Source organism: Pangasianodon hypophthalmus, chromosome 27 (assembly GCF_027358585.1).
Source record: "Pangasianodon hypophthalmus isolate fPanHyp1 chromosome 27, fPanHyp1.pri, whole genome shotgun sequence".
Taxonomy (NCBI): domain Eukaryota; kingdom Metazoa; phylum Chordata; class Actinopteri; order Siluriformes; family Pangasiidae; genus Pangasianodon; species Pangasianodon hypophthalmus.
Genome location: NC_069736.1, coordinates 15,107,611 through 15,130,781, shown reverse-complemented (window position 1 = coordinate 15,130,781; position 23,171 = coordinate 15,107,611). Strand labels below are relative to the sequence as shown.

Sequence of the window (23,171 nt, the reverse complement as noted above, 5' to 3'; positions counted from 1 at the left end):
ATCACACCAAATATTATATTATATATTACTGTTTACTGCTGTTTATAGTTTTTTATGAAACATTTTATTATTTTTGAAAGTATCTTTGCTTTACAGCATTTCTATATATGTGCCTAAGACTTTTGCAAAGTACTGTATATATAATGTAATATAATGTTGAAGGAAAATAATAAATTCCTTACTTAAATAATACATAGGAACTAATGTGTCGCGGCTAATGTTTACACCAGGGACCAAATATGGGGAGCAAAATAGGCGTAGCGCAAACCAACCGTCTATTTGAAAGACGACCAATCAGATTTCTGATTCTCTAGTTCCAACCAATAGGATTTACAGAAAGGCGGGAAAAGCGGTTGCGAAGGTGCCGGCGTCACCTGTAAACAAGGTTTGAATCGGAGAAGCAGCTAGTGCTTAATGATAACACTAGTACAAAGATATTTAAAAACAAAACAAACAAACAAAAAAAAAATCTGTATAAATTTAGAGAGCCAGGGATGGACGAGTAAGTAGCTAGTTAGCTGATGTTAAACAGGTTATTTATTAGGGGTTTTAAGCTAGTAACCCACAAATGAGTCAACCGAGGAATGGTAAGAAGAGCGAAGCAAGGCAGAGAGGTCGAATAAAAGATGGAGGACAGATGTTAAGCACAAGAACATGGAGAAAGCGGAGAGATATGTGGGTTTTAGCCGAGAGGAACCCGGCGGTGGTGCCGGTCGGCGCATGGGTCGAGACTGGAGAGGAAGAACAGGAGCATCCAGCGGTAAGTAACTAAAAACACGTGTTGACTTCCATACAGTGCACTACTTAGGGCATAGAAGCCATTGTTTCATATCCTAGCTAGTGCGCCATAAGAGGGAATATGAGGTTTGGGATTCAGCCTGTTTCCTTTAAAGGCGCAGTAGTCGATTTTGTTTTATTCCTTACTTGTACAAATAACATGCAAGATTTACAGAACATCATTTTAAAAAATGGGTTAAGTCGTGGGCTCAGCAAAAATGTATTAAGTCGCTGAGAAAACCCGTTTGGGAAAATGATTTCCGGTCCGGAAAGCTTGTTTGTGTTTGGATGAGCTTCCTGTCAGTCATTTTTCTGACACTACATGGGCCACCCAAGATCCTGGGGGCGGAGCTTCGTGAACATGGGCGGGAATCATTCAAATAGTAGTGTAGTGTAGTGTAGTGTAGTGAGATTTGAATTAAACCTTAGTCAATTCAAGTGACCAGTCAATTAATCATGTTGCTATAAAACTTATTGTTACTGTGGTGAACTTTTCTCTGAGGAGACATTTATATGTTAACTTTGTTGGAAGGAGTCTCCAGTGTCAGAGCGGGACACGGAAAAGTCTTTAGGACCGAGGGCTTTGTACTTTTCGGTTTCTTGGTAACATGACAAGCTGCGTTTTGTTGTCTTTTTAACTTCAAAATGAAATGAATGAAAAAAATAGGCTGGTAAAAGGGAATGACTGTTTATAGTTATGTGTAACATTGAATTACTGAAAGTCCCTGAAACAAGTTCTTATCACTTACTTTATAGCAGCTATAAACAGTTATTAAAAGTATGACATGTCATCTATTAACCAATTAAAAATAGTAATCTTTAGGAAATTGCTGTGGTGTAAATGTAAAGAGGAATAAAAAACTTCAGGACATTCTGTTATAGGAAAACAATCATCTTTGGGGTAACAGTAACTCTGCCTCACCTCACACCACCCCTTCATTGATTATTTTCCTATAACGGCATGACCCCATGTGTTTTATTTCTCATTAATAGTAAGTATCACTATCAATACCTAAGGGTCCGTCTGTCTATGCATCACAGGCCTCCGTGCTTGGACCCCACTTTCAGAACTTTATACTAGTGATGATTTGTTCAACTCGTTCAAAATTGATACCTGGGTTTCACATCTGATCGTGTTTCACCAAAAATTATTAGGACAAAATGTTTTGCGATTTTTTTCAGCATCACTTGTGTCTTTTTGCCAGGTACGAGCGTTGCACACAGAGGAGCTGCTTGAAGAAACCCGCAGGGTGAAGGAGGAGAACCTGCGCCAGTTTCAGGACACGGTGCGCAGACGGGTATCCGAGCAGGCCCGAATACGTAAACAACAGCAGCTACAGATGTTTTACAAAACAGTAAGCAAAGAGAGACAGAAAAAAATCTGTCCTGTTTCAGTTAACAATTATACCAGTTACTCTCTCTTCACAGTATCATTCTGCAGATAGACAGATACTGTCTAAGGCATAGGTGACATATTATGGTCCTATGGTTAAAGTGGTTGTCCTTTATTTAACATTTATGGAGTCTCCATTGTCAGCGCTTTATCACAGTCAGTTTCCTACCATCTTCAGGATGGAGGAGTTTGCACTTTCTGGTTTCTCTATGACATGACAAACTGCATTTTTCAGTCTTCAAAAAAGTGAAGCTGGTGAAGTTTCTAGCTGCTATAATGTAAGCGATAACAGGAACTTGTTTCATGGATAATCCACAACATTAAACATAACTATAAACAGATAAAAAAATATGACAGGTTGTTCTTCAATAAATAGAAAACTATAATCGCTGACAAATTGGTGTGGTGTAGGAGAAATAAAACACTTCAGGATATGCTGTTAGTGGAAAATAATCAACTTTGCGGTGGTAAGACTTTATTAAGAGTGTTTTATTCCTTACATATTCTTTACACTATATGGATATATACACATATGTATCCATAGCATGAATTTATTTATAATGTATATAAAAGTAGTCGCAGCTATTTTGTTAAATATTTCTGTTTATTGACATTTAAGCCATTGTTAAATAATTATTAATAAAATACTTTACTTTTGGAGAAATACAGGCTTGTGGGGTATTTTTTTCTTTAACCGTACAACACAGTTATTATGTTTTAATAATTATTTATGTTTCTATTCATCAATCCATTACCTTCAATGATAAATTTATCAGAGTTATCAATTAGTCTTAAGACAAGAGTCTTAAAGATGAATCCTTTAGCTATCTAGAATGTTCTACATACATACGTGCTGAACACGTCCCAACACCTTTAATTATTCCATTTCATCATGGTAAGCTTAGTTGACCTTTTTCTGCTGACTTTTTGGAAATTGGTGTGTGGATGGAAAATACGTAAATACCAAAGCAGTCATGTGTTTAATGTGAACTTGTTTATGAACTAAGTGATAAAGAAAGAGTGATAACAGACACTTGGTATGTCATTTATGTTGTTGTTGTTTTTTTTTTTTTGTCCCTAGGCTGAAAGGGATTGTCGAGTATTCCAGCAGAGCAGTGACTCCGCCCAGCGCCTCACACCTCAGAAGAATCTATTTCCATCCTGCCCACAAGGGGAGATCGCTATCTGCAGCCCGAGTGCACGCTGGGTCACGGCTCAAGAGCTCAAGGTGGCCAGCAGTGATGATGCTAACCAGTACAGACATCAGGTAACATCTAGAACGGGATGGAAACGAACGAGTTTCTTTTACGTTCATTCATTAGATCTGCTTATCATAAGCATAACAATAATCATTAGTGGGGTTTTTTTGCTGCCAAAATATAACAGTGTTTTTTTTTTTTTTTTTAATTCTATTTGCTTTCCATTGGATATCTCTATCTTTGGTTTTCCAGCTTAGCAAGATCATGAAGCAGGTGAGACACAGACTGGCTGCGTGCCAAACCGTCCGAGAGGGCGAAGACCTATCAGAGCTTCCAGGAGGAATATGGGAAGTGTCTCCAACTAGAGATGTAAGTCTCACTCTCTTAATCACTGACATGTCTGTGTGACATTTTTCTTCCATGCAGTCATGCATTGTTAAGACCGGTTGTGATGTTTCATTGTAGAAGACTGTCGGGAGAATAATGGAGGATGGCAGCGAAGAGGAGGAGGAGGAGGAGGAGGAAAATGAAGATGGGCTTGGGGAGGAAGAAGAGGTTTCGTTGGCGGGGCAGCACGATCGGCCGCTCTGTTCACAGAATAGCAAGATGGTGACTTTCCAGAATGATGTGGTACGAATGTTTGGAATTTCTTTGCATTATATGTAATAGGACTGAGTGATATGGAATAAAACACAACCTGGTGTACAATTGTAGACAAATAATCCTGACATGAATTGAAGTTACATTGATCACGTTCCAATAACAGCACGTTCCGAAGTGTTTTATTCCTCTTACACCACAGCAATTTACCAACAGAACTTACAGAACTTTTTATCTGCTTATAGTTACATTTATACTGTTATCACTTATGTCTCTTCTGCTCCCTCATCAGTCTTTTTTCCCTGCTCTTTTTTCTTTTGTTTACACTGAAGACTCATTCCAAAAAAAGTTAAATAAACATCTCTTTGCATAAAATATCACACTGTGATCCATATATCACAGTATATAAGTTTGCTAAACAGCAAAACAATTCAATGATACTTTTATTTCATTGCTACAGAAAAGGAGGAATCTGAAAAAAAGTTTGATGATTTATAGAATTTCTTATTGGTATAAAATCCTAGCGATCACTGGAATAGCTCCAAAAAAGTGCATCACAATATCGATATAATATTATTATATCGCCCTGCCCATGAATAACAATAATAAACGTTTGAAAATCAGGTTTTTCATACAGAAAAGGAGATGTGAGAAAAGCTGATAAAAGCTGACATAGCAAGTTTTCCAGGAAGTATGTGACCGCGTGTGTCTGGCTGGCGCTTTTTGATTACGTCTTCATCTTGCTCTTCAGAACGTTCACACGACGTCCTGCTGAGTGGGAATTTTTCTGCAGACTTTTTGGAAATGTTTACATGGACGGAAAAATATATGTAGACATATTAAACTGCAGTGTATCAACATTAACAGTGGAAAGACACAAAGATTATGTTGTACTAAGACTACATTTTGCCCACCTCTAATCCCCTGAGTGTTTAAGGAGCATTTGATGGATTTCCTTAACCCTGTAGTTAATCTGTTTGGTTAGGTGCATGGAAGTGTGTCGAGAGAACCGCATCCCACAAGCCCGGACTACAGATCCACTCAGGTGCTGTGGACGAGAGAGGACCAAGAGGAGCAGAAGAGACAGGTCAAAACATATCCACAGTGTCCATCATTTAAAACAACACTTCATATTTAACTGTGTGATTCCTCTCTGGAATGGTTTCACTTGTTAAGAGCAACTCCAGCCTTTTTTCGCCATTGTGCAAACACCAGCTGGGTTTAACTGATAAAGCTCTAAAGTGTTTGCGCCCTCAGATAACCTCAATGGCAGCATGTTTTTTTTTATATATATATATAACACAGCCTGTTGTCTCTCTGTGTTTAAAATGCAAAGTGACAGAGTGCTGTAATAAAGTTAAAAGAAGTTAAAAACTTTTATTCCCAATGCATGGTGATACAGTTAAAATGTATGTTTATAATAATCTGCTAATACAGTACAGATCATTTGCATGATGTATTTACTTGCTCAAAGTGAGAAAGCACAGAAATGAAGCTCCACTGAGCGAATGATGATTGAGAGAACCTCAGTGTGAACTGAAAAGCTTGAACTGCACAATCAATCAATCAAACAATAAATAGATTAAATACATAAAGGAATAAAACACAGCTCCATTTCTGGATGAATTTTCATTGTTTGGCGCTGGACTTCACGTTGACGTTAAATGTGTTCGAAGGATGTTTACTCAACACTCGATGCTGAAGCATCCCTCAGCGTTTGGGAAAACTGAATAAACTTGTACCAAATGATAGAAGCAAAAGGAAAACCAATGAAACGGCCTTAAGAGGTTTGGAAACCACATGGAGGTCACATGAAAGACATTTGAAAATAGTTATGCATTAAGACAAATACACAAGCTGCTTTTGTAGTTTTTTACAACTGCATTAGAAACAAGATTCGAAAATTGTACAATTTCTCATTTACGAACTAGCAGTGAACCTCCCACCACTAAAGGTATGCATTTACAATCAAGGCCTGATTTTCTGAAATCTTTCTCTAGTGCGTATGTTTCGAACGCGTGAAAAAGAAATAGGACCACAACCCCTATTACTTTTGTTTCACATTTTTTCAAGAAATTTGCATTTAAAACTTTGAAGTTTGGTCTTTAAAACTTAAATAATCACATGTTTGTTCTTTAGACACCAACAAACAGAGCTCCAGAACTCACTCTCCAAACACCATCTTGGACCCTCTGTGAGATTTAGTTTATTTATAAGTGACCCAAGAAATGACGCTTTCTTCACGTCCTTATGACATTTATACATGATAAAGTGGACTGTGGTTATTTCAATGTTTCCTATCCCTAATACCCTGTGTAAATTTTAACTATGTTTCTGAACCTGTAATAACCCTATAATATCAAGAAAAGCCGTGATCCGCAATATTGCCACACAGTGGATTTGTCTACTTTTGCTCTTTCACGCTTCTGTTTACATTTTTCTGGCCCAGAAATGAACTCTGTTCCTCAGAGCCGGTGAGCTCTGATTCTTATACATAGTTTCTACAAAGAGGAGAAGGCTTGTGAATGTTTTTTAATGTTTGTCTCTTGAGTAACTTTAAAAATGACAAACTGGCACTTGAAGCTTTTGTTTATTCGTACAGAGACGCTCTCAGTTCCTGATGTATCGGCGTCTTTTCATGGACATCGAGCGGGAGCAGGTGAAGGAGCACCAGAGACACAAGAACCATCTGAGGAGAATCGCCAGGTGTGTGCTCAACACTCTCTCACACACACACACACACATACACTCACAAAATGGTTTTGTCACCAGCTATTTACTGTTGTCATGGTGACTGTTCACAGTTCACAACTTGGCGGAAAAGGCGCTAGAACTATAACTGCGGGTTTATTCGGCAAGTTCATTAGTCCAGGAAAACGCACTATAACATTCTCCTCAGAAGCTTTTCAGTTGTCTGTTCTGCAGTGCCACATTCAGACACTACCGTTCAGAAACTGTGGTAGAAGTGTGTGTCTGGTGGCTTGTCACATTAGTAAGGATGAGCGTTTGTCATACAGTTAATCATTTATCCCTCTTCTCTTTATATTGTTATAATAATATTTCCCCTTAGGTGTTATATTGCTCAGTGTGAGAGGAAGATCTGATTCATATGTTTCCAGTACGCTGTGTTTGGAACAAACTCTTTCCGAAAGAGCAATAATTTGTGCAAACATAATAGATACCAAAAAAAAATAAATAATTAACCGATATTATAGTTAGACAGATTAAAGCTGCTTTTATGTTTGTTTGTTTTTTTTTTTTCCACAAAAAAAAAAAAAATGATTCATGCTCAGTGTAACAATACCACTATTACCAGCCGTAGCTAATGTCAGCTAACTAACTAGCCTAGTCTAAATTACACTTATTAAAAATTGGTGATTGTTTTTTTTGTTTGTTTTTTTGTTTTTTTTTTAACTTTAACAAAAATCGGCAGCAGCAGCAGCAGCAGTTCCATAGGACAACATGTAAAAACCTAAATTGTGCTAAATTGTGCTTGGTTATTGATCATCAGTGCTAATTAGTATTTTCCACATCAAATCCATCCTTCTTTACTACTCATAATTTGAATGATCAAGTGAGTATTAACCAGAGCAATTATTTGAAGGAGTGCTCATGGTGCAGATGTTGCCTGATCTTTAGAATTAAGGCAGAGAAGGAGCAGCAGAGGGAGGAGGAGGAGAGGAGGATGGAGCGTGCTCGACAGCAGGAGGAGAGCAGGAGGGAGCTGGCCGAGAGGGAGCGCGTCATTCTGGAGCGGCTCAGGCTGGAGGAAGAGGAGCAGGAGGAGGAGAAGAGAAGAGCGCGAGCAAAGAAATCCAAAGAGACCACAAGGTTGAGTTGATAAGAAACTGCATGTTTCCTGTTTGTCGTGTCCTGTTCTAAGAAACATGATTCAACTCATTTTTTTTAAAAAAAACAGAGATTAACGATTAACTGATGAGTGTATTCAGGGAAAACAAACCTGCTAATATACAGAGGATGTAGTACACAGTTACAAAGTGTTCAGTGAGGTTTCTTACTAGCAATGTAATCGAATATATTTCTCCGAATGAAGGAGGGCAAATAGGAGGCGGACTACTCATCTATTCATCCTTAGTAACTGCCTGGTCAAGGTCATGGTGGTTTAAATTAGGCTATGAATTTGTTTACAAACATCTCTGAGTGATGTAGCAGAGGTTGAGGAACTGTCAGAGCCAGAATACACACACACACACACACACACACACACACACACACACACACACACACACAGAGCTTCCATGTCTGCCAAATTTTCTGAGGACATAGTGGTAATGTTCATCTTTAACTTGAACCAACTTTCTAGTTTAGGCCATGCCCTCTTCAGGTTTAAATTCGTATACAGCTCTTTGAAACACTAAACAGATCCAGTGTGTTGCACCCCTAACTGATGCCATCTTTTGTTTTTGTTTTGGCTGTAGGTACGTCGAGGCCTTGCGAGCCCAGATAAAGGAGAAGCTGGAGCAGGAGAAAGTCGAGCTTCCTCCACTCTGCTGCTGTGGCGAGGGTTTTTGGGATTCGCACCCTGACACTTGCGCCAACAACTGTGTCTTCTACAACAATCCTAAAGGTAAGCAGTAGGCACGACCGTGATGGCTCATTCATCACTCATGTACCTTCTTAGTCTTGAAAACAATAATGTATTAAAACCTGTGATTTGCAGCTGCACTACTGAGAGAGAGCTGCTGTTAAAAATTATTAAACACCTTCTGACCAATCAGATTCAAGAATTCGACATTTTAAAGTGGATTTAACAGGATATTACACTGGTTTAAGACCTATCTGCAGCTAATCCAGCTGCTTTCACTGCTGTGCTTGCCAGTGAAAAAGTTATGGTTATTTGAGGTCGCCGTTGTGTTTCCGATTCATGCCACAAGCACACTCTTGGCAGCTGGCCCGTTTATGACCTCTGTTAGACGTCAACTAAACATAACACCACGAGTATTCACAGTGTCCTGTGAGGTCGAAGTGGTTAAAACTGCTCTGATTTACTGTATATGCATACAGGTTCTTGAACTCTGTACACCATAAAACCTTGATCCTAACAAAGATTTGTGAAATATCTGATGTGATGTTCCCTGCAGCTTATGCTCAGGCTCTGCACTCAGTCCTATTGAGCTGCGAGCTGAACGAAGGCGGTGCTGGACTCGGGGGCTTCACGCGGAAAATCATGCGCACACTGACACACCACAGCTAACCTTTCTTTTATTTCTTTTAATGTGAGGATGACACAGTTTGCCATTTCCTAATACCTCAACATGGAATATTGAAGAAATAGAGTTTGATGTTGATTTTTATATTTGTAGCCATTTTTATAGTGAATTTTCTTGTCATTATCTTCAAGAATTATCTCGTATGAAGGTTTGTAAGGAATCAAATAAAAGTGTGAAAAGTTGCTTCACCTCAGCTTCTGTACTGTTTTATTGATTCTGTTTGTCATTGATAGTCGTCCACACACAGACACTGTCCTTATCACTGCACTCATTATGTTTATTCCCTGTCTTCACCCACTTATCAGAATGTCCAAGTAACCTTTGGTCACCTGTGTGAGCAGCCTACAAGTGCATGCTTGAACACTACAAGTGCATGCTCGACCCTCCACTGTCTCCATGATAGCCACCTGCCGAATTGCTGCCTGGGTCAATACAGTGTCAGACTAAAGTCCACATGGAACTTCTCTATTAGAGCCAGTGTCCAGACTGACAATCAGGAACTTGCCCTTTCCCCTAGATTTTTTTCCAGTCATGAATTCAATCTCATATGGTTTAGGCTGTAGGTATGATCATGACTGGTTAGAGCTTATTTCCTCATTTGAAATAATAGAAATTATAAACGGTGGTTATTGGTGGTCCATGCTTTATCTTCTCTTAAAGGTTGTGTGTAGAAGCCCGTAATGAAGGTTTCGCTTTCACCAAAGGTTCCACGGACGACAAAGAGAAGCTGATAAAATGACAAACATGATTTAGGAATGATAAAAGAATAAACAGGTTTTTCAGAATGTTAAAAGGTATTTAAGAAGTGTTCTAGGGAAGCTATAGAAATACATACAAATAGAATAGGCATTTTTTTGCTAGTTTATTGTATTTTAGGACCTTTTTTCTGTAAAATGGTAACAATAAAGCTAAAAATGAACTTAGAAATGAATGAATCATATTAAAATCATAATAAAAACCTGATTAAAGGTTAAAAAAAATAATGGAGCTCCTTTTAAAGAGATATATTAGTTTTGACATTTGACCTCATGATACTATTATTGTGTATTAGTTTTGGGAGTTTTCCACTGGCAGCCGTTGAGTTTCTTAGCTGTTTCCGAAATCCCATAAATAAATAAATAAATATATATATATATATATATATATATATATATATATATATATATATATATGTGTGTGTGTGTGTGTGTGTGTGTGTGTGTGTGTGTGTGTGTTCGTGTTCTAAAAGCTTCTTTTATGTTTATTTCCAATTTTAAATTAATATATACATTCCCAGATTTTCAATGTGGTCTCATACTTTTGGACCCCACTATACACATACATAGTATGTATGTAAGTGTGTGTGTGTGTGTGTGTGTGTGTGTGTGTGTGTGTGTTATATATATACATATAATATATGCATATACACAGTGGGGTCCAAAATCCAAAAATCTGAGACCACAGTGAAAATCTGGGATTTTTTTTAAACAGAATGTGTGTGTGTGTGTTTGCGTGTGTGTGTGTGTGTGTGTGTATATATATATATATACTATGTATGTGTGTGTGTGTGTGTGAGTGTATATATACATCATGAGACTCTACACATATAAGATATGTGTGTATATATATATATATATATATATATATATATATATATATATATATATATATATATATAAGGAACTCTAAAGGGTTAATCGATCGAGCGGTGACGTCACGGCAGCCGACTGCACGTGCGCGCTCGTCACCCGGTGCGGCTCGGCTCAGCTCGGGAAACGTCGGACGTGGATGGGGGGGGGACGGATTTTTTTTGTTGTTGTTTTGTTTTTTCCACACATTTATATCGATTTTATTTTCGGCTCTCCTGCGAACACGGGCAGATTTACCACTCATGTGATGCGTTAAGGACGGAGTGACCGAGCGGGTATTAATAGCGGCAGTGTTTTACTGGGTGCAGACAGTAAACATGGAAATCTTCCGACATTCCGAGTGTTTACTGCAGTTTCCGCGTCGGGAAATACAAGAACACATATCCCGACTTCTTTAGATCCCGGCTTTTAAAAAGAGATTGTAGCTGCAGGTTAATGATCGCCGGCTTTTTTTCTTTCAATCTGACCCCGTTTTTTAACGCGTTTGTTTTTTTTATATATATATAGCCTATTTTTAGATATTTTATACTCCGTGCATATTTATATTAAGGGTGTGTTTTTATTTATTTCTCCATTTTTACTGAAGATGTCCGGAAAGCACTAGTTAACCTTTTTTTAATCAGTGAATCAAAACGAAAGAGCTGCAAACATGAAATCTTCTCTGGCTCCTGGCATCAGATTTCTCACATCTTTCTCCAGAGACAGCTGGTGAGTGGCTCCCCCTCTTCTTTTGGTTTTTGGCTTTTCCTCTCTTTTCTTTTGTGTAGCCTTCTACATTGTGTCTTAAGCAGCAGGACACTGAGGACAAGTTCTGTCCTAGCAGAAACTCTAACAATCATCTAAATCTAACAATGCTCAACCTTTTTGGACCATTCCTCTGTAATATCTTTTTTTTAAATTAGGGATAGGAATGAACATGTGAAGATTTATGGATGCAAGTCAGGCTAGAAACTGAGATTTTGTGGTTCGGAGGGTAGAAAAAAATGATATGGGGAAAACAAAAATCATTGTAATAACTCATTAGTGTTTCTACTTTAGTGTTTCTAATGTACATACTGGACATTGATATGTATATCATACTGGCAAAAATTGAAATGTATAAATCAGGATACAAGCTTTTCAGGAATATGTTGTGCCAAGTAGGCGGAGCTTAAAACCAAACCAAGTTGCTACATTTCAGAAAATGAAGTAGTCTTGAGTGGACAAAAACAGCGAAATAAACACTTTTCTGTTGTGGGTTTTTTATAACTACAAATCAAGAGAAAACATATTATAGATTCAGTTTATTGAAAAATCTACATAATAATAATAATTATTGTTTCTGCCTGAGGTATCTTGCATTAAGTAATAATAAAGTCTCATGATTTAATGATACACAGAGTGTCTAGCCTACAGAAATGGCTTTATAAAGAGCAGAGGAATGTTAATGTAAGCTATTTGGTGTAAGAAAGGCTGCTTTTACAGTACACACAGAGTACATACTGTGTGAGAGGCTCTGGGTCGCTCCCTGTCAGGAAATGTAAACAGGTGAGCGCAGATACTGAAGCGTGTTAGCGGTTAGCTGATTTCCTGTACTGAAGGCAACATTCATAACTGCATACTAATGCAGAAAAAAGTGTGTTAAAATAGTACAGCATTTGCGAAGGCTATTTTCACACCTACCGTAACTAAATACTCAAAAGGCACACGTTTCCACTGACTAACTGTAAGTAGAAACAGAGCTACAGTTGGAAACTCTGCATCTACTCTTACTTGTACTGTAAATGTACATGATAAAATGGCCAAGCAATGTAAACACAAGCAGAGGTGGTAAAAGAACCCAAATTCTTTTGCTCAAGTAAAAGTGCAATTACACTTCTAAATAAATCCAATGGGGAAGGTTCTGATAAATTCTTCACTCAAATTTTAAACTTACTCAACTCCCCTGTCAGGTCCGTCTCAAAATGGGCCATTTTGAGAGTAAACTTAAAAGCAATGTCATTCATTCATCCATCCATCCATCCATCCATCCATATCTATCCTGGCACAGGTGGCAGTGGCTCCAGATCCTATCCTGGGAATACACCCTGGACTGGATGCAAGTCCATTGCAGGACACCACACACTCTTTCCCACCTCAGGGCAATTTAGTGTCAGCATTTTTAAAATTTATTTTATTATTTTATTTTCGAAGGTCGGAGGAAACTAATCCCCAAACATATGATGCCCTATTTCCATGAATACCGTTTGTGTTGTGTGTATCGCACAATGGTTATAAGATAAAATGAGTATTTTCGAATAATTTCTCCATTTTTATTGCTGTTAAACCAGAATAGATGATTTGGGAACGAACTAGTGTGGGGAAAACATTAGCAAAGGCAAACTATCAACAGCTTTATTCCTAATCTCTCAAATGTTAGCTAGCAAGATAATAATTCTGGTGATACAAACTAACTGAATGCTAATGAGAGGTTGGGAAACAAACTGTTGCTATGTATTGTAGCAGCTAGCTATTAGGATTCAACTAGTTTGCATCAGAGTTATCATGCTAGCTAACAACAGCTGTATATCTGTTAAAGAAGCTAATGCTAATAGCTTTCTGTCACAATACAGACTGCCTCAATAAACACAAAGTGTATATAGCAGCAGTATAGAAGTGATACAGCAGTAAAGTGAGAGATATGAGTACAGAGAAAAACCTCAAGTAAAGTACAGATGCTTAAAAAATGCTTGTGGTGTTTAGCATCCAACTGAAAGCTACTTTCAAAACAGAATTCTAGCATACTGCTAAGTTTGCTAATGTTATATCATTTATTCAACTGCAGTTACTCACTTCCTTTTCGTTCAACCTCACAAGCTGCAGTTTTACCAAAACAGTTCACTTTGCCCTTTGAAGAGGAAATACAATGTGTTTTCTTTAACACGCTTCGCCTTACACATGCACTTTATGGTTTTCTCTTCAGGTACAGAGGCTTCATCCTCCTCCTCACGTTCCTGTTCTACACAGCGTACCATCTCTCACGCAAACCTATTAGTATTGTCAAGGTAAAGAGCGATAGATAGAGGTTTCTATTGTATCAGAAAGGTGTGTGTGGTTGTAAGTTGTTTTTTTTTTTGCAACACTTTCTTAGAGTCAGCTTCATAGAAACTGCTCCTATATCGTTCGACCTGCTGACCTCAATGTCACGGACAATTCCACCTGGTGTGACTGGGCTCCTTTTGGTGTGTATTGACCTTCAGACATTTTCATAAAGAGATTATCAATGGCTGTTTTGCATTAAAAAAATAGTAGTAATAATAACATGTTAATTAATAAGCACATTTCAGGATACCCAAGGACACTATAGAGATGCATCTTAGAACATTTAATAATGATTCTATTCTAGTAATAAAATTTAAATAAAGGAAAATGAATAACAACAATAATGAAATTAAAAGAAAGAAGAATAAAAAAAGAATATGTTAGCATTTTTAATTTACATTGTTGGAACGCACATGACTTGAAATATCATTTGCATTAAAGTCTGAAGGATGAGGTGCACACTTGGGTAAAGCTCTAGCTGCATCATTCCCACTTATGAATTAACCCTTTAGTAGTTACTAACGTATATATGCTTTTGAATATGGGGAAAAACCTTCATTCAGTAGGGAAAGGAGTTTTGCAATGTTTGTTTTCAGAAGCCATAAGTGCAGTTCTTTCTAACTAATGCTTAAATTATTCAATTCCCTCTGGGCCTTCTTTCCTGCTCTTTAGACCAAGACAATTACCAAAACCTGTTTGGATGGCTGGACAACTGCTTTCTCGTGGCCTACGCCATCGGCATGTTCTTCAGGTATAACAGTCTAATGTGCTTCTTTTTCTGTTTAACTTCTGTTTAGTGATTATAGATACCTTAATCTTGCTTTCACATTGACAGTGGCATTTTCGGCGAGCGGTTGCCCCTGCGTTACTACCTCACCACTGGGATGCTACTCAGCGGCCTTTTCACAGCTCTCTTTGGCCTGGGCTACTACTGGAACATTCATTCGATGTGGTACTACTGTTTAGTGCAGGTGAAACCAACCTCTGCAATATTTTTCCTATCTATATGAAATCAGTACTGCAAAGCCAATTTGATATGTAGCATTTATAATTCTTAGAGCAGTCTTCAATGAAAACAGTGTCAGCTGTTTCTTTCCTGTTTTTCCATCCATCCATCCATCCATCCACACACTTCTTCTCAAAACTATGCATGTCTTGTGAGTTACTGTTAATGGAAAAAAGATAGCTTTGTTCTGACTGGTATGTAAAATGTAAACAGGAGCCTCAAATGAAGCAACAAGCCACTGTAAAGAAATAATAAGAAGTCTATTGCATGGGAATAATAACAGGCACATTGCATGGGAATAATAGCAAGTTCATTGCATGGGAATTACAACAAGTCCATTACATGGGAATAATAACAAGTTCATTGCATGGAAATTATAACAAGTCCATTGGATGGGAATAATACAATCATAGTTTTTCCAACAAGTTTTTAAAATTATAGAATTATTTTCAGTCTAGAAACACTTTTTAAACATTACATATTGCACCTTTAATTACAAGACTGTTTTAGCAACAAGGAACCCAGTAAACAACGACTGACAATTTCAAAAATATGGAAGTGATACTTGTCACTCATTGTATTTCTCTTTTTCAGACTATTGAAAACTGAGCAAGAGCATGTTTCTTACTTTCAATTAGAAAGTAACTTGCATCTGCTCTCTGTTAGTTTAACAAAAGATGGATTCAGGCCTAATAGCATGCATTATGCTAATCTAACAAAAGTGTGTCACATGCCTAGTGACTGGAATCAAGGAGATTACAGTACAGCTTGTTCTTCCTACAAGGCTGTGTGACCATGTTTACTTTCTCTTTCTCTATTAAATATTGTCTCTCACTCTCTCTCTCTCTCTCTCTCCCTCCCTCTCCCTCTCTCTCTCTCTCTCTCTCTCTCTCTCTTTCAGGTTGTAAATGGGCTGGTACAGACGACAGGCTGGCCAGCAGTGGTGGCTTGTGTTGGCAACTGGTTTGGAAAGGGGAAGTGAGTGCCGGTCACGTTCTTTGCTGCTGACTCAGCGCCAGCACGTGTTTCATTAAGTAACTTAGAGTATCTGAAAATCTGCTTGGCTCTTTCACAGCTAATCAAGTGGTTGAGATAACACTCAAACACTTAAAGTTCTTTCAGTGTTAGATTGACGTTTTTTGCAAATCCTCATAATTCCTCTTTTGCAAAAACTTTTCCATAACTCCCATGTGCTTCGAAACTTTGTGTTAAACACTGACCACTGTTAGCTAGATATGAAATGTCTGTTGCTATGTAAAAGTCATGGAAGAAATTCTATAAAGCGAAGGTACGTTGGAAAATAATGAAGTGTAGCTACAGCTATTAGAAATATCAAATCATTAACATTAACATTTACATTTAAAGTAATTATCAAATTAATATTTGGTGGTGTGACCATTATTTGTCTGTTAAATAGCATTAATTCACTTCACACTCAAAAATCTTAGATTTTTAAAGGAAATTTGCTGGTAGGTTTTTTCCGATTCTTGAAGAAACTGTCACTCAAGACATCGGCTCTTTCTTGCTTTTGTTTCTGCAGGTTCCAATCAGGTTTCATAATGTTTTTTTTTTAGTGTGTATTGTTTTAGAACATTTCAAATTTGCCAGTTTCGACTGACACATTACCCCAGCTCCTCATGTAACTAACCCCATCTAAACAGGGCTCAAACAAAATCTTGACCATGCACAATGCTGTAGTTTTTCTATATACAGTCAGTTGATGGAAAAAGAGAACTAATCAGATTCATGTGTGGTATGGTGTGAAATGTACAGGTTAAATAAGAAGTTGTAAATGTCTTTTTATTGGCTGTTGCTGTAGGCGAGGGTTCATCATGGGTGTGTGGAACTCGCACACCTCTGTGGGGAACATCCTGGGCTCGTTCATCGCCGGGGCGTTTGTCTCAACAGCCTGGGGCATGTCCTTCATCGTGCCTGGCATTATCATTGCCATTATGGGGGTCTTCTGCTTCTTCTTCCTGGTTGAGCGTGAGTTTAGTGTTGCTGTGTAATGAGGAAAACTGAGTGGTTTCTGCTGAAAATCATAAGGCATAAAGAAAAGTCACATTTGGCCATGTATATGGTATAGATATATGTATAATTTATGGTGTAATATGATTCTAACCTATGATATGGGGCATCTTATTCCGTGCAGATCCAGAAGACGTGAACTGCAGCCCACCGCAGCACCATGTAAGACCCGCCACGCACACGGTGTAGGCTATAATCTGTATCTATAGTAAGCGTTATGTGTTTTACAAACTGTGTATATGTGTGCATAGGAGAGTTCAGAGCGAGAACCTTTGCTAAGGAACTCATTGAATAGCGAGGAGATCTTCAACAATCACACGACTGCAGTGGTGGAAGCTGGTGATGAGGAAGCAGAGGCCATCAGTTTCTTTGCCGCTCTCAGGATACCGGTGAGCGTACACTTTTCCTAAACTAATATCTGTCAATACGGTGTATGGCAGTGTTAGCATGCTCAAATCCCACTGTGAACCATTAAAGGAGCCATTAGTAATTTTCATAGCCCTCTGCTGCCTCTGAAGAGAAAGCAATCGCCAGGAAAAAATTGAAAAACCTTTCCCTTATGCCTAACTCAAAAAATATATAGAGGTTTTAAACATCTACATTTTCACTGTAGTCTATAGATATGGCTATAAGGAAATGGCCAGAAAACTATGCTTTCATGCTTTCTCAGCTAAAGCACCTAATGCAAATAAAATTAACCTGTCAACATACACTAGGATTTTCTTGTTATCAAAGTTGCCACTGCTGCTAATGAGTTGACTTTTTAAGAAGAAGAAGCTAAGCAGCTCTGTTTCAGTGTGGGAATGTGGGCAGGGGTTATTTCTGGGCCAGAAAAATGTAAAATGTAAGAAAATAGTGAGAGCCACTGCAATGCATTATTGCCAATCACTGTTTTTCCTGAGTTATGTTTTAGAATTAGGATTGAATTAGGACTAGAAACAATTTTAAATGTTACACACCGCTCCTTTAAGCTTTTTAGGGCAATAACCTTCAGCTTTATTCTGTATGCAATGAATAAATAATTGTGAAACTGTGGTGTAGATTTTTGTCAGCAATTTGCAGAATGGTGGTCAGCAATTTTCAGAATGGTCGTTTTGTTTTTCTGTGCTCAGGTCTTTTCTAAAGCTAAAAATGCATTCTTAGATGAGTTACTGTTTTAACAAGAGACTGGTTTGTCTTGGTCTCCAGGGCGTGGTGGAGTTCTCCCTCTGTTTACTTTTCGCTAAGCTGGTTAGCTACACATTCCTCTACTGGTTACCGCTGTACATTTCTAATGTCGGTAAGAGACTCTCTTTTCTCTTTCCTCATGTGTCACTACAACATGTTTCATATCTATTTGTACATTGCATCACTTTTTGATATAAATCTTTTCTCCAGCCCATTTTGATCCTAAAGCAGCAGGGGACATGTCTACACTCTTTGACTTTGGGGGAATTCTGGGTAAGCAGTGTTTAGTTGTAACTTTGCCTGAAGGGTTTGGGAAATTTATAATGACACATGTATATACTTGCATGCATTCCCCCAAATACAGAAGGTGATTAATGTGTGTGTTAATGTTCTTCATTTTAGGTGGCATCCTAGCTGGGCTTGTTTCAGACTACACCGGCGGGAGGGCGTCCACCTGCTGTGTCATGCTAATTGTTGCTGCTCCTATGGTGAGTGTGTCAGTGATTGCATAGGTGAGAATTACTCAACTTACACAACATGCTCATCATTGACTCTAGTATTGATTGCATTTGCCTTCTCTAACTATAGCCGATTCTATAACACAAAGCCTGGCTTTCTAAATCAGTGTGAAGCAAGAGTTGTAGAACTACATAAATATCAGTAAGAAATACATAAAATATCACTGAGATCTTAAGCTATCAGTCATTAAACCTCTGTTCTTAGATGTTCTTTTCTAACAGAAAAGGGGAAAACACATTCGTTCCTAAATAAATGACATTCGGCCCTACAGTGTCCATGTCATCTGTAAATTACAAAATGCAATGCTTGCATAACACTGGAAATACAAAGCCAGCATAGAGCTGGAAATTACAAAATACAAAGCTAATATTGAGATGTACAAAATACAAAGCTAGCATGGAGCTGTACAATATACAAAGCCAGCATGGAGCTGTACTAAATACACAGCTAGCATGGAGCTATACTAAACACAAAGCTAGCATGGAGCTATACTAAATACAAAGCTAGCATGGAGCTTTACTAAATACAAAGCTAGCATGGAGCTATACTAAACACAAAGCTAGCATGGAGCTATACTAAACGCAAAGCTAGCATGGAGCTATACTAAATACAAAGCTAGCATGGAGCTGTACAAAACACAAAGCTAGCATGGAGCTGTACAAAACACAAAGCTAGTATAGTTGTACAAAATACAAAGCTAGTGTAATTGTACAAAATACAAAGCTAGCATGGAGTTGTACACAATACAAAACTAGAATAGCAGTGTGCATAATATAAAGCTCTTTGAGAGAGGCTAAAGTCTAATTTCCCTGTGGGAAAAATGTAAAAAGAACCAGGTTTTTGTTTTTTTGTTTTTTTTTTACTGTATCTTTAAAATGTTTAAAAAAAGGTAGTTGAGTCAAAAACATTAGCCTAGCAATATTTTGATTATATTAGGGTACTAATATTTATGGCAATTAAAAAACACACAGCTGTATTTTCTGTATACACTGAAGGTTTTAGTGATCCTAAAAAAAAGTTTGATAGTACATGAAGAAACACACTACTCCCTTGGTACTGCCTGAGATAGACTACTCATACGAGTGCTGTTCTCTTCACACATGCACAGGAAAACACACACATCCCACACCCTGCAGTTTGCTCACAGATTTTAGCACCCAGGCCATATCTCACGCCCACACCGCACCAGGGCGTGTGTGAGTTTACCCGCGAAACCTCTGAAAACAACTGAACAGATTTCTCTTCACTTTTTTTTCTTAATTCTCTTTTATTCTTTCCTCTTTCTGTCACTAGTTGTTCGTGTACCACCTTGTCGGACAGAACGGCGTGCCAACCACGATCGGTGAGTAGACACACCCGTGGTCTCATCTGTTTCCTGCAGATGCTTTGTGATCATTTATTTATTTGTAGAAGACTAAAAAGACACAGTAAAGCTTAATCCTTGCTTAGCAATTTTCTTCTGTTTTATTCTTTATTTCTCTCTCTCTCTTTTGAATCTTTTTTCTTCCAGGTATGCTGCTGGTTTGTGGTGCTCTTGTGAACGGACCCTACGCCCTCATCACCACGGCCGTGTCAGCTGACCTGGTACTGTTCAGCCTCTTTCTCTTACTATACCTTATGATTGTCACCAAAGTAATCACCCTAACACTGATCATATTACTGATATAACATAATAATTATATTACAGTTGACCTTGAAATTTTTTTTTTGTTTCTTTATTTTCTTTTATACCACCTTACTGTTGAATTTTCAATTCTGATTGGTCAGAAGGTGGTGATTCATTTTCTGTAACAGCAGCTCAGATACCAGTTTCAGCTACATGGTTTAGATTAAAGCTCCAATCTAATATGTCATCATTTCTTATGCATGGGCTTGTATACTGGACACTCAGCGTAAAGTGAGGATATTTTTTTATTAAGCGTTTTTGGAAGGAGTCTCCAGTGTCAGAACTTTGTAACAGTCCGAAATAAAGCTGTAACTTAAGATTTCCCACCCTGGGAAAGTTTTCATGATGGACAGCTTTCTGATTTCTCTGTAACATGGCAAACTAATTTTTTTGTCTTATTAACTTCAAGAGGCTGGGGAGGGAATGACTGTAACGTTATTTGAATGTTATTTGTAATGTTATTTGAGTGTTATTTATAGCTCTAATAATGTAAGTGACAGGAACTAACATTCCACAACGTTAACATAACTATAAATGAGTAAACATTATGACATGTCTTTCTTTAAATACTAAAAAAGGGCAAATTGCTGTGGTATAAGAGGAATACATTCGTACATATACGTAGAAAATGAATTGTTTGTCACTATGTCATTTGCTAGTGTTGCCACGGTTAGACATCAGCAGTGTAGGCTTAAGTTTCAACCATATAATTCTGATTTTGTCCTTCTCTGCACAGGGAACCCACGAGTGTCTGAGAGGAAACGCCAGGGCTCTGTCCACCGTAACAGCTATTATTGACGGTACAGGATCAATAGGTAAGGACAAAATGTCTTCTTTAAAATGAGATCGTGTATCTTGTTTTTTTTTCTTTAAATGAGTGTTTTTTTGTTGTTGTTTCACCTGCTGATCGTTACATTTTGTTGCCAGCAACAGAAAGCTGACTAGTTGTATTCTTCCACAGTTTACTGTAAACTGATTTGTTATGCATGGCAGATTGAGCCCTGTGTTGCATGTTCTCAGCTGTGATTTCTGTCCACTAGGTGCTGCTATTGGGCCTCTTCTGGCCGGATTGATCTCTCCCACCGGATGGAATAATGTTTTCTACATGCTCATCACTGCTGATATACTGGCTTGTCTGGTAAGCATTATAAAGTCCAAAAACAGCGTATAAACCTATAACAGTTTACATAAAGTATTCTGCTTAATCTTACCCATTTGCATTCTTTTTTTTTTCCTTCTTGCTTCTGTAGCTGCTGTCCAGGCTGGTGTTTAAGGAGATCCGAGGATGGTGTGGCCATTGTACAAGACAGAGAGGGTGAGAATTATGGACTAATACTCATGCAGTAAGCATTAACAGTTCAGGTTAGGGTCCTAACATGATATAAGCCTGACTCTTGCTAGATATTTATTAGAGATGAGTTTTGGAAGTTCCTTCATGATCTAATAAAGTATGAACCATGATGTGTATTTAATGATTTAACAAATTTGACCATTTCAATTAAAAAATATTTTAATATAATAGCAAAAATGAAGCACAAGAGTCTTTTCACAGTGTCAAAATCTTGACTTCCTGCTTTATTGCCTTTTTTACTTCTTTATTCCTTTAGTTACTACAGTGTAAGAAAAGTTGCATGTTACAGATGGAGTTTTTTAATCCAAAAAACTCTTTAAAGCCTGACATTAAAAAAAAACTTTTAAAAAATCTAATTTGTAGTGTAATTGTACTTCACTGAATACTCACTAGGAGCTGCTAACAAGTATACAACACAGTATAGGCAACCACACTAGCATAGATACTGAAGATAATGAAATAAAATTTTATACACATGACATTTTAGCGTTAAAGCAAAGCTAGTAACCTAATACACAATAAATAAAAAGGAGTTTTCAGAAAACAAATTTTGTATCTATGCAATAACCATATAGTCCTTAAGAAACAAACTCTTAAGTCAGATTTTTCAAAACTGAACTTATTCCTATAAGAGTATGAAAGAGGTGAAGGTGCGGGGGAAGCAGGTTTCTGTTGTGATGTCAGTGTAATTATCAGGGTAATTTAGAGAACCTTCTGTTATTACACTTTTGCATTAGAATTATTTTTTAGCACTTTTCAGTCAAAGCTACCACCTGACATGCAACCGAACCGCTTGTCTAATTAGTAGTTGATAATTTCCGGCTGTATTATAGCTCCTATTAAATCAGAAGAATCTAATGAATAATTGGGAAGCATTGAGTTTTTGTACCCTGGCTTGATCTGCCCGTTTCATTTCAGGTTCAAAGAGATCTGAGCTGCCTGCCGGACAAGTGAATATCACACCTGCAGTGGGAAAACGGCGGCAGCGACAAAGCAACAAAACCAAGACCCGATTTCCTGATCCATTGGACAAAGCTGTTTTTTTTTAATATATGGTTTTGAATACGGGACACTTTTATCTTTTACACGCAGAGAAAAGAAACAATAAGCGCAATGGTGTGATGAAATGAAATGAAATGATGGGGCGAAACAAGCCCCTTTTTGATGTACGGGGGAAAAGAAAAAAGAAGAACAAGAAAGAAAACAAGCGAGAGAATCAGAGCTCCTCGATTTGAACCCAGGCTGATTTTAACTGAACTGTGCCTGATTTTTTTTTGTTGTTGTTGTAATCATTAAAATGTGATAGCGGTGCATATTTCCTTTTATCCTATGTCTCTATGGTTATTCTAGACTCAGGACCAGACCCAACTGTCTCTCTCTGTCTCTCACACACAAACACACACACACACACACAAACACGCATATACACTGCTCCTTATTAATTCAGGTGCGAGTTCTTAAGCATGAGTATGCTCTCTAAAGTGGCTGCCACCCACGTGCAGCAGCACTGTATGACATTTACAGCTCGCTGTACACACACACGCAC

The 23,171-nt window shown here is 37.9% G+C and overlaps 2 protein-coding genes across 2 annotated transcripts; both read left to right on the top strand.

The window, feature by feature from the left end:
* Positions 1-344: 344 nt before the first annotated feature.
* Positions 345-9,388, top strand: ccdc15 (coiled-coil domain containing 15). Its single transcript, XM_026921573.3, has 10 exons — positions 345-760; positions 1,983-2,132; positions 3,252-3,437; positions 3,622-3,738; positions 3,835-3,999; positions 4,955-5,056; positions 6,572-6,675; positions 7,609-7,800; positions 8,409-8,557; positions 9,072-9,388. The coding sequence occupies exons 1-10, from the start codon at positions 569-571 to the stop codon at positions 9,182-9,184; spliced, it is 1,470 nt and encodes a 489-aa protein (XP_026777374.3). The 5' UTR covers positions 345-568; the 3' UTR covers positions 9,185-9,388.
* A 1,542-nt stretch (positions 9,389-10,930) lies between these two features.
* On the top strand, positions 10,931-22,950 carry slc37a2 (solute carrier family 37 member 2). Its single transcript, XM_026922426.3, has 18 exons — positions 10,931-11,536; positions 13,770-13,851; positions 13,938-14,028; positions 14,561-14,639; positions 14,724-14,859; positions 15,796-15,872; positions 16,714-16,880; positions 17,047-17,084; positions 17,174-17,311; positions 18,111-18,201; positions 18,300-18,362; positions 18,492-18,577; positions 19,902-19,950; positions 20,119-20,192; positions 21,011-21,089; positions 21,315-21,412; positions 21,525-21,589; positions 22,544-22,950. The coding sequence occupies exons 1-18, from the start codon at positions 11,478-11,480 to the stop codon at positions 22,557-22,559; spliced, it is 1,488 nt and encodes a 495-aa protein (XP_026778227.1). The 5' UTR covers positions 10,931-11,477; the 3' UTR covers positions 22,560-22,950.
* Positions 22,951-23,171: the final 221 nt, after the last annotated feature.